A 12200-nucleotide genomic window follows, 5' to 3' on the forward strand; every position below is an offset into this window, starting at 1 on the left:
TAATGTTTGCCGAATTTCTTTTTAAAACTATTTTAAAAAGGCGACTGGGGTGACCCTGGGTGTGACGGCTGGGAACCAGATCACCCCCAGACCGATTTTTAGCGTCGGTTCGCCTTCAGACGGTGATTTTTTGAGCCCCCTAAGGGGCCAACGGCTGGAGATGCTCTTAGCAAGCAGAACACAATGGACGACGGCATCAGAGGAGCAGCAAAACAATGGCTACTCTTGCCAGCATTCTTGAGTACGCACGAGTGTGCGACACTGCCTTACTCTTGCCAGCATTACCAAAAACGTTGACAAATGACAACCAAGTGTCAGAACCAAGCTCAGTAGTTGGCGGCATCTTGTTCCCACTGTCTGCATACTCTGGAACACGATCTAAACAGAAAACTTATAACAGTCACGACTCAGTTCACATACTAGATGTCGATGCACGCAACTAACAGAAGATAGACTGCAGTGCGCTCGGTACTCAATCTTCCAGCAAAAGTTGAGAGAGACCCCAACATTCAGTACCCCGAATCGAGCAGATCCATTAGAGTAACACGCCTGCCGATGTAGACACCATCAAGGTAGCGCTCAGGATCGCAGTAATCGTCGTACTCATCCGAGTCCAGAATGTAGTCAGGCCCACCATACCAGCAGTCATCATCACTGTCGGAGCCAACGCCGATACCAAGACCTGGCCAGATAGGGCTCAAAGCCTCAATGTCGTAGTCATCTGTCGAGTCGTGGGGAAGCCTCAGCGTCTTGATCCTGGAGCACTTCGCCCGCAGGGCATCGTCCATGACGATGTTGAAGCAGTGGCGGATGTCGAGGGACTCGAGGTGCACGCAGTTGTCGAGGATCGCTGTCAGCCCTTCGTTGGTGAGGTTGTTGGCAAAGAGCTGCAGGGAGCGTAGCTGGAGCATGGTTGCGATTCCTTTGGCGCCATCGTTCTTGTTGTACCTGAACTCGCTATCAGCGTCTTCGCCATCACTGTCGTCTTGGAGATTGTAGAACCGAAGCTCACTCTTTCTGAAGTGCCTTAGCTGCGGGCATGCTTTGCTGACCTGAAACATATGATTCCCACCTATATTTGAACACAGTGAGAGCTCGAGCTCCTCTAGTAGAGGGAACTTGTTCATTGCCTCCACCAATTCTTCAATCAAGACACGGTGGCAAGAGATGAGGCGAAGACTCTTCAGAGATGGTGCCCTGCAAACATAGTACTTGGATATTTGGTTACCAGCATATATGGCCTTTCAAAAGAAAAAGTAGAAGCATGCTGTACAAAAAAGTAAACACAGGCCCACAAAAGAGAATCTAGATAGATGACTGCAATAGGGGTGACTGACTAAGGCAATTTGGTAGATAAATCAGACACGATCACCGGTCCAACATTTACAACGGTTCCATGACACGTAATTTGTGCAACGATTGTTTATTTGAAATGAGGAGGATCAATCCGTCACTATGTCTGGCTGCAGAGTCCAATTATAATTTAGCAGCACCAATATTAATTCAGAGTTTCTCCAATTTTTTGACCGTTTCACATGGTAATGCTTCTAACTGTTGAAAAGCTATCTCAGAATTACACACTATTTCACACTAGCTAATCCAAAGAAGCATTCTGCTTGTCTTAAACAGTTACAATTGATATGTCAACTACCCTATCACCATTGCCACATCAGTCCATAAGCCGGTTACACCTTAATTTTGAGCGCGCACTTTGCAAAGGGTTAGTTAACTAGTACTCCCTCCGTAAAGAAATGTCTTCGGAGGGAGTTACTAAACTAAAGTGAATTCAGCAAAATAAAGCAACTTGATGAATTCTCAATGATCAACATGTTGCAGAGCATTTCTATATTCTAATGATGGGACCAGCCTTAGATGCAGTTAATATACTTCAGAGTTACATTCAGCATTCACTTCACTGTCGCAAAAGTATGAATAAAACATAACGTAAAGGCTACAACACTGAGCAGACATTTTCCCACTTGTGCACTTAGTTTCCTACTGTCCCATGCTATAGAAATAGTATGAAACATTCAGTGGAACAATATATAGAATCAGGCATATGAATGTATACATATTTCCTATAAAGGGCACTTTTATCGACTCAAAATGTAGCATCAAGCGGGGGCATAGGAATATATGTGGCAAATGAATTATTATTATATATTTTTTGCGGGTGATGTGACAAATGAATTATGAATAGGAAACTGCACTGGACACCATTTCTCAGACTATTGTGTATTCATCAATCTCCAGCTGATCTATGTCTCCAACCAACTGGATCATACCTAGAAAGCATCGACAATATCCATGTCGAATGCAGAGAATATCCTAAAATTTCGGAATCCACAATTTTGAAGGGAAGCAGGACACGCATATGATACATCAGTTAAAAGATCCTGACTTTGAACAAACCAGCTTTAAGAAATCCTAATTCGAGGACGAAATGAAGCACGAGGTCATCAGCCAAACGATCAATCAGAGCCGAGTAATTAAGAGCCCGAAAGTTAGCGGGGAGAGAGTCTCACTGGTCGCCGAGGAAGAGGATCAGATCGTCATGGGCGGCGTACTCGCCCCAGAACGCCTCGCACTGCCCGGCGCTGCGGCGGACGGCGACCTGAGACATCCCGCAGAGGTAGAGCTCGGGGATGTCCGCGTGGCCGCGCATGTCGATGCGGCGCCAGAGCGCGGGCACGTCGCGCGCGGCGCGGCGCCAGGAGCGGCACACCTGCCCCGCGCCGGTCAGGATCTCGACGTGGTCGAGCTTGTGGAGGATGGCGCAGAGCACGTCCAGCAGGAGCCCCGCCCAGTCCCTCGCCTCCTCCGCCGCAGGCGCTGGCGCTGGTACTGTCCCCTTGCGTCCGCGTCGTCCGCGACGGCGGCGAGAGGAGGAGGTGGAGGAGGAGTGGTGCGTCGCGCCATGGGGTTGGGGTTGAGGCTCTGGAGGGTTAGGTTTTGGTGGGGCGGCGCGTGAGAATGGGATGCATTCCAGCCTGTGGGCAACGGCCGACGGCGGAAGCTCCGCCTCGTCACGCGTGACGTCCCCCGCCCCCGTTATCGGCGCTGGAGGAGGAGGAGGCCTGTTGCGGTTGCCGCGGCGGCGACGACGGCGGCGGGAGGAGGAGGAGGAAGGCATCATCGCCACGGGAGTCAAGAGCCACGAGACTAGGCTGTGGAAATGGAAATGGACCACGATTTTGCACTTGCTTCGTCTCGTCTCTCCCCGGTCGAAGGGCCGCGTAACCGCGCATGTCGATCCAGGCCCAGGCCCACCAAGTATAGTACTCCTTCCATTCTACTCCTACTGGCTTCACCTAAAAAAATTTACTCCTACTACTTGATAGCGAGGGTTTCTCACTTCGCCGTCGCCGCCGCCATCTGAAAAATTTTGGTCCCCTCACCTCGAGTCCATCTTGGCGCTGAGAGGTGGGGGGACCCCGGATCTTCAAGACCTTTATGTTCTTCGTCAACGCCTAGTGATCATCATAGTTTTATGAGAATAAACTTTCTCTCGTTCTTTTGGCAGTGCCATGAGGTTAAAGAGCTTTATGTCCTCGCGGGTTCGGTTATTCGGATCTAATGAGTTTGTGTTGTTGTGTCAACATTTTTTTGTTGATTTGATTCTTTGTGGAGTTGAAATCTTTCATCGACACCATGACGAAGATATAGTGATTCGATGGCATGCATTTCTAGGGTATCATCCCCGGCCCAAGCACGTTCATCGATCAAGGCATCTCATCTTTTTAGATGGGCGACTCTAGGCACTTTCAAAAATCATTATTGATAATGTTCGTGCGGGTGAAAGAGTGACACCATCGTTGCTCCAGTCTAATTGCAGCCTCTTTACTGAAGTCTTTGAAGTATTTCTTCAAGCAGAAATTGATACTGCGAAGAAGGTGTTTACAAGAGATTTCATTGTAATTCTTAGTGATAGGAGTTACTCTGTATTTTTTTTGAATCTTAGGTCTATATCAGTGTACCTGTAATTGTTATGAGTATCAATAAAGTTATGTGTTTCTCAAAGAAAAGCTACTCATACTTTTCACGTCGTTCTAATAGTCATGTCTCATATCTAAATGATCTCCGAACCGTTTAGATAACAAACACCCGTTGTTTCCTCTAACCGACGAGCACAGTGGATAGCACCGCCAGCGGGTCTAGCAAAGATAAATGTTGATTCTTCTGTGGGACGTGGAGGTACTCATGGGACGGTAGCCGCGATATGCAGGGACCAATCTGGTATGTTCCTAGGTGTTTCAACACTTGTGTTTCCAAAGATTTCGGATCCAGCTACACTGAAATTAATGTTTGTCTATCAGAGAGGCCTTGAAGCTGGCTGATGATCTTTATGAGAGAAGAATAGACATGGCGTCAGACTGCAAGGTGATCGTCAAGGACATACATCAAAAGAATCCTACGGTCTATGGTGCCATCATACATGAAATCATACATAGAAAGAACACTTTTATTACTTATAATATTATTCATGAACTTAGGAGCTCGAACTCCGAGGCTCACAAACTTGTGAAGCATGCGTTATCCTTAGGGGCTGGCCGCTATGTTTAGTTAGGTCAGCCCAATGGACTTGATTCCGTCCCTGTAAACCTTGTCACGGTTGAATAAAAAGCTTTGGAGTTTGCTAAAAAAAATAGTCCTGACTCATATCTCAAAGAAAAAGTTTTCCCTCAAAAAATAGTTGTGTCTTAAAAAATAAATTAAACATCGTCTTTTATGGAATAAAAACACCGTTCTAATAGTCTAAGACATCTATAAAAAAGAACATCTTAAAAGAAGTACTTCTATAGTCTAAGAACTTTCACTTAAAGTGTGAGTTTCCCTAAAACTGCTCTAGCCGTGTTTTTTTTTCTATTTCAAGAAATGCACGCACATACACCCATCTTTATAAACGCATGCATGTATCTTTTGTTCTTACGAGAGCACCTTTAAGAAACTGAGTCATGGGTAGATGGACTAAGTTACCACAGACGCCTCATTATCAACGAGAATGCTACCTCATACTGAAAGAATATTCCGTCTTAGTAAAAACCACGTATGTCAAACCGGAAGTTTGATCCCTGATGGACTGGGGTACAACCACCCTCCATACCATCCAACCAAATATTGTTTTTCCTTTAAGTGTGTTATTAATTAGTTCTAGTCTATTCTAGTTTACTTATTGCTCAAAATCTACTACAGTACATTCCTTACGTTCCTATTTACATAGTGCACCTCTCTACTCCTATAAAAGGAGTTGGTGATGATTGTGTGTGTGCGCCTTTGTGGCATCTGCACCGTTCGATCTGGGATGTATGGCTGAGATTGGTTTGGTTGTCCTCGATTGTCACTAAAATAGAACACCAGCAGTCTCCGGTTCTTCTTGCTCCTTCTCTCCGGAAAGATACCGAGCCTTCCAGAACCGCCTCACATGTCGTCAGCCCCTCCTTTCCCTTCCCTGACGACCGCCAGAGTCGAGTTGGGCGAGGAACCATTCTCTTGTGTATCAGTCAGATCGTATTTGGCTTCGAGCTTGCCCCGACATCTCTCCTTCTAGATCTGTTGTGCAGGCCATTGGAGAAGGAGACGATAGCGGCGGTTGCTGCCACGTTCAAGTTTGTTTTCTACAGCAAGTTACTTCTTTTGTGGCCATTGGGGTTGATTCCCTTTGGTGCCCGACTCATGTTCTCAACTTCCAACATGAGGCTCTTCCTTCTGATCTTCCCCTGGAATCTACCAGAGACAGGACCTCCATGAGTAGGCATGGGCGCTGCAAGAGCGAAGGATTTCTGCCAGTGGTGATCTACTTGTTCCCGGCAGTGTCGGTGCCAAGTACCTCGAGCCATTGTGTTTGTTCCCAACCACGCTCATCCCTTGGTAAGTTCTGTATATCTCCTATCAGACCAAAGAAGTTGCTAAATATCTTGAAGCACAAATAAGTGATCCATGCAATTGTGCGATTAGAGTTCGAAACCATGGCCTCTCTTAAATATGTTTAGAAATGAATTGCTTGTGGATCTGCAAAGTACCTCGTGAACTGCAGATTTAGCCTTAGTGAAGTTACTAAGCTCCATCCCCTCGGGGAGTTACCAGATTTTCTATTCAGTATTCAGATTGTTTTTTCAATTGTGAATTGTGTCAGATTTTTGTACTTGCATGATTTTGTGCAAGGAAAGTAGAGCAACATGATCATGCATTTGTTCAAGGAAACTAGAGCAGCATGATAATGCATTGCTAAATGTCTTCTTAACTGGAGAAGTTCTAGCCCTACGCTCAAGGAAGAAAGGTAAGCGTTTCCACCTTGTATCAAGTAACTTAGCTTCCATGTTCAATGTATATTATTGTGTATCGAATGCAATCAGAATAATCTCTTTCATAAAAACATATATATGCACACGTGTAGTTGTATGAGATCAATGGAACAAGAAGGGATGCTATATTTGTCTTTGTCGTATCCACTGGCAGAAGATTTCTGTGGCTGGGCAAATATTATGGACAAGTTGTATCTTGAAGATGAATAGATCAAAAGTTTTTTCGCAAAAAAAATCACATCTCATTTTATCTTAATTACTTTAGTTCTGTGGCGAGGCAAATCATGTATGACGCTCATAGTCGACCAAACACATCATGTGGGCTAGCCCACCATGGTCAAAGAAGAGACCGAACGGTTGAAGTGGAGTCAGAGACGACTCGGCCAAATCCGATTTTGGTGCATGGTCAGAGACGAGACCAAGCACTTTTGTCAAATTTTGTTAAGTTGTTCCCCTGTAGTTATTTGATTCCTATTTCACCTGCATCCAAATATTTATGCTTACCAATTTTTCTTTTTTTTTTGGTTCGACCGGAAGCCGAGAGGTGTTCTAAATCCAAAGAAAAACAATTGGACAAGATAACTCTAGTAAGCATTTATCTACGTCAATTTTTGTGCCATGTTGTCTTACTTCTTTTATACTTTTGGCGGTCAAAGGTTGGCCCTTTAGCAGGTTTTGAACAAATATTGTCAATTTTGTCATTAGTTGGAGAACCTACCCTTATATTGTATTGTCATCAAACACAGAAATCCCTTCCTAAACTCTATTGCCAATTTCTTTTGTATGCATTGCATGAAATAATTAAAAAAGTTTACTCTATTATGTATGCAGCATCTCCGTACCGACGAGAATGGAATTGCAATTTTCCAAGTGATACCCTTCGCTACATCAGCTGGTTTATGTAGATCCTCGGTTCTGAATTGGGATGTTAAGTGAGCAACTCACTAAACACGTTGCTCAAAAAAAGAACACATAAAATTGTATTGTTTGCTGTTAAAAGCATTTGTTTTTCACTTTCTTGCACTATGCTCGAGTCCTTGGCGGGATCACATGAGAAGGAAAGAGGGAGAGTGATATTGCCATCTTGCAAAGTAGACAACAGAGCTAGGTTGCACAACATCTCATCTTGCTCCACTCGCCTCCTCCACGTAGCATCAAGCCCATTCCAAAACCCCACCATCTCAGCAAAGAAAAGGTCAGATCTTGCCATCCTCTCCTTCATCATCTCGAGAAAATCCATCTCGCCTTCACCATTTATCCTCCTCTCGTCATCGGCGGCATCAAGGCCCGTCTCAAAACCCCAAGATTATCACAATGTCGTGGAGGCCATCACCCCGTTAAATCTTCAGCATGGGCCTCTGCAATGCTCCACTTGGTCGTGTACTAGGTATGCCGTCGTAGCACTCCCAACATCAAAGTCGGCCATCCACCCTCGGCCTCTCCTTCCTTGTCAGCATGACTTTAGTTTGAGAGAGACGAAGAAGACGGTGATGATCCGTTCAACGACGGAGCGGGGGGAGGGGGGGGGGCAATGCGCCCCCACCCCAAGAGACAGAACCAAGTACAGGCGAGATCGGCATGCAACGGCGGGGCCGGAGGAGGACGTCTACCACACCGCATCGGGTAGGTCTTTCGATAGTGAGGTGGATCATTTCAGTGCAGAAGACCCGTGAGTAAGTATCTTTGTGTGCGATTGGGCCTAAAACGTTTGAAATTCAAAAATTTGGGGTTATTCTCTAGACTGGAAAAAAACTGGAATTTAGTATAGAATAAAACCCTCAAATTCATAGTTTTGGTCCGCTTTGCGTGTTCTCAAATCTATGTGGGATATCTCATTTGTTTCGTTAAGATTTTAAATGGGTTTTAGGTTTGATGAGTAAGAGCAATGAAATGGCGTGTTACAACCTAAGCCAGAGTCCTAGTCGTTACGTACCACTCCATCACATGCAATGCATGGACACTTCCTCTCTTCTCTTGATGCCCAGGATGCATGCATAGACTATATTCCCTTCCTAAATACTCGTCTTTTTAAAGATTTCAACAAGTGACTACATACGAAACAAAATAAATAAATCTACACTTTAAATTATGTCTACATATATCCGTATGTTGTAGTCTATTTATGCATGCATGGACTATACTCCCTTCCTAAATACTCGTCTTTTTAAAGATTTCAATAAGTGACTACGTACGAAGCAAAATAAATGAACCTACATTCTAAATTACTACTACATACATCCGTATGTTATAGTCTATTTAAAATGTCTAAAGGACTTATATTTAGGACCGTTCTAATACGTACTAATTAGTTAAGGCGACTGCTGGGTACCGACATGCCGACCGAAAGTTTCGGCCGGTCGAGCCGCAGCCGTTGGATGTGAGCCGCACAGTCTTTGGATCTGGTAAAAAAAGAAACAACGCCCCAGCAGCTTCTTCCTCGCGTGGTCAGGCTGGATCCACATCTCTCGCTCGGGGAGCGCGACGCCGCGCCTCCTGCCCCCTTCGGTGGCCATCCTCGTCGTCGGGCCCCACCCCTCGCCGGCCTTCCTTGTCGCGGGTCCCCGCCCTCGCCGGCCGTCCTCGTCGCCGGTCCCCACCATCCCGGCCGTCCTCGTCGTCGCCTCGACCCATGCAATAGCTCTACCCGCGGTTGCAGCTCTCGACGGCGATGATTGTAGCTCCACCGCCGCCCTCGCTGTTGATGCTGACTGCAAGGGATTGCATCGACGACGGCCGCCAGTTAATCAACGCCGTTTGAACGGATGTAGCAAAAAACTTCACCGGTAGTAGCAAAACACAACTACGGTTGCAGCAAAAAACGTCGTCACCATCGTCGCGAGGTCGCAGCGGCAGTAGCAAAAACCTGCGGCAGCAGTAACAAAAACCTATTATGGTTGCATCAAATCGCCATTGCCGCCGTCGCGAGGTCGCAGCTCCGCCTTGATCGATGTAGCAAAAAAAATTGCCAGTAGTAGCAAAATCTAACTACGGTTATAGCTTTTTCTTGTTGTGTAGTGCCATTGAAGCTTTTTTGTATCTATGGTTGAAGCTTTTTTCAACAGTTGTTGAAACTGTTCTAGGTGACGGTTGAAATATTTGTATACGTATGTGGATCCGGCCATGACGGCTGGCAGCCATGGCATCGCCTTGCCGGTTCCAGCATTCTCCTAGTATGTTTTCAGACCCCGTGGCCACCTGTGGTCACCGTCGCCAGGCCCCAGTCGCCATGGTGCAGCGCGTGGTCACCGCCATGGAAGTCTCCGGCCGCCCGGCCAGGAAGCGCCTGGCCGCCGGCGATGGAGCTCGTAGTGGCCCAGTCACAGCACGCCCAGGGGGGGGGAGAAGGAGATGCGCGCGTGAACAAAATACTGCTGGAGGTAGGCGACAGAGCCGCGTCGGGAAGGAGGCAGTCGCGCGGAGCCACTGCATACGCTCGTTGGGCCAGCGTTCGGCCGACGCGCCGTTCCGAAACGTTTCCCATTAGTTGAAGAGGGCGACCAGAAACGCAAGGAGCATTCCGTTGAACGCTCTGGGTGCGCGTAGGCGCCGCAGAGCGCACACGCCCTTGCCCTGTCGGTGGCGTCCCAACTACTGATGCGTGACTCCGGCGACGAGGCCGGCACCCTACCCGAGCATGGGGCCGGGTCCGTGACCCCGGCGGAGCCCGCCCGCAGCAGAGGGCGGGTGAGGTGCCGCCGGCGACGACAGGCAGAGCCGGACGAGCCTCGGACGCTCCGGCCGTTGCAGGCCTACGGCGGTTGAGTTATCCCCTCGCCGGCGTGGGGTGTAAGGAACGAACGAGAGGAGGAGAGAAAGGAAGATAAAAGAAGGACGTGCACAACTGTGGCTTCTGGCTTTGCTTCGTGCTCCCCTCACCCGTGTTCATGATCATGAGGAGAGGTGACTAATGCCGCGCGAGGAAGGGAGTCGACCATCCCGTCGCCGCTGATCGGATCGGAGAGCAAAGGAGACGAGCTCGATCGGCTCGACTGAGGAGGCTCCGACGGGACGCACGAAGGCATGCAAGCTGGGAATTTCGTTTTCGTAAGCTAGGCCTGGTCTGCAGGTCCCCCGCGTTTTCGCGAGCTAGCCATGGAATCGCTGCTCCGATCCGATCCGATCCTATCCGGCCGTAACGTAAAGCAACTTGCCATCTACGCTGCCTGTCACCCCGACGTGGCCCAAGCAACCGGAGAACCGCCGAGATGATGCACGACTTCGACGTAGTATGGTGTCCATCGACGCCGCCGGGTTACGCGGCCACCGCAACTTCTTTATTATGCCTGGGAGGCGCCGGGACACATGGAGATGGAGTACGTCCGTGCCGCCGTTGAGGCCAAAGGAGGAAACAGGCTACCTGGTTCACTAGCAAGTCGTCGGTCCTCCATCTAGGTCCACGCCATTCTTCGGGGCTTCAAACAGTTTGGATGCTGCTGCTGCTCCTTCCATTGGCTACTGTTGGTGCAAGGTTTTTTTTCCTTATCATAGTATGGTGATTTTGTCATATTAGTACATTATTGAACCTTTTATTGTTGTTTAAATACTTTTCTGCTAAATAAAATGAACCGGGATTTTTTTTCCCAAGGATATATATATGCACATGCATGCATGTTTACTTGAATTGCTTTGTTATATTGTATGGAGTTGCTCTAGATTACCTTCGGCAATATCGAGTTGATCTTCGTGTTAACCTCAAGCCTCAACAACTGTTTAATACGAAGACGTTCAGTATATGCTCTTTTGACTTATGTAGCATGCAGAAACAAACATCGCAGACATAACAATCTATAGTTTTCACCCTGCAAAAAAAAAACAATCTACAGTTTCCTTCTCTCTTTTTTTGCCCGATAATCTTATAGTTTCCTTCCCTCCTTTTTTGCGGGATAACCCTATAGTTTCCTTCTCTCCTTTTTTGCGGGATAACCCTATAGTTTCCTTTTCTCTTTTTTGCCGGATAATCCTATAATTTCCTTCTCTCTCTCTTTTGGGGGGTAATCCTATAGTTTCCTATAATTTGATGCTTAACACAGTATGCTTGTGTTCCTTCGATTTCAGGTGAGATTAACTAAGGAAGCTATCTGTATTTGGGGCAAAATGTTGTGACATAAACCAGCTCCATCAACACTCGGTTTAATTCCCTGGTACATTAATCTCTCTTGCTTGGGAGGGGCGTTTTGCCTCCCGGGAGCATTTGCTTCTAGATGAACAGTGCCGAAAAAAAGTGGTAATATGTTTTTAAAAAATTCTAAATTTTTTGTGAATGTTCGCGTTAGTGTCGAAAACATGCTTGACAATTTTCATGCGAAACGGAGCAGTAGTGTTTCTTCGGTGATTAAAAACAAATTTGAGATGACATTTTGATGTAACATTTGGTGTTCAAATTTGTTTTTTTGCACAGGCCAAAATGTTTAACCTTTTGCCTAAAGATTTGCATGTAGCATTTGGATGTGACTATAAATACATAAAAATATCTGTTGTGATTTTTTTGGCATTCAAAAATTGTTTTTCGTGCAGGAACACGTGATCCCGGGAGCCAAATTGGATTTCCGCTCTTGCTCTTATTTTCATGATAGTATATATATATATATATATATATATATATATATAGTGTTACTATTCATCATCCAGGGTGCAGAATAAGTTATTCTTCACCCGAGGTAATCTTACGATCATTTCATAATTAAATTACGTTTAGAATTCAAATAGTTACATTCCTATTGATTCACTACGTAAAATTTGACATAAAAAAATAAAAATATAGGTCATAAGACAAGAAAATTTGTAGTTTATGTGTATTTTAGACTATGTTTTTATGTTTGTAATTTTACATAACATAAAATATTTTTTACGGCGATTATATATTTTCTTACGGTCTCTTTTTACGTCGAAAATAAGACA

General features: G+C 46.1%; 1 protein-coding gene across 1 annotated transcript; it reads right to left on the bottom strand.

The window, feature by feature from the left end:
- Positions 1 to 265: 265 nt before the first annotated feature.
- Positions 266 to 3167, bottom strand: LOC123184784 (F-box protein SKIP19). Its single transcript, XM_044596845.1, has 2 exons — positions 2526 to 3167; positions 266 to 1197 (listed from the first exon to the last, which is right to left on the bottom strand). The coding sequence occupies exons 1-2, from the start codon at positions 3134 to 3136 to the stop codon at positions 510 to 512; spliced, it is 1299 nt and encodes a 432-aa protein (XP_044452780.1). The 5' UTR covers positions 3137 to 3167; the 3' UTR covers positions 266 to 509.
- Positions 3168 to 12200: the final 9033 nt, after the last annotated feature.

The sequence above is a fragment of the Triticum aestivum genome, chromosome 2A, assembly GCF_018294505.1.
Source record: "Triticum aestivum cultivar Chinese Spring chromosome 2A, IWGSC CS RefSeq v2.1, whole genome shotgun sequence".
Classification (NCBI taxonomy): Eukaryota; Viridiplantae; Streptophyta; class Magnoliopsida; order Poales; family Poaceae; genus Triticum; species Triticum aestivum.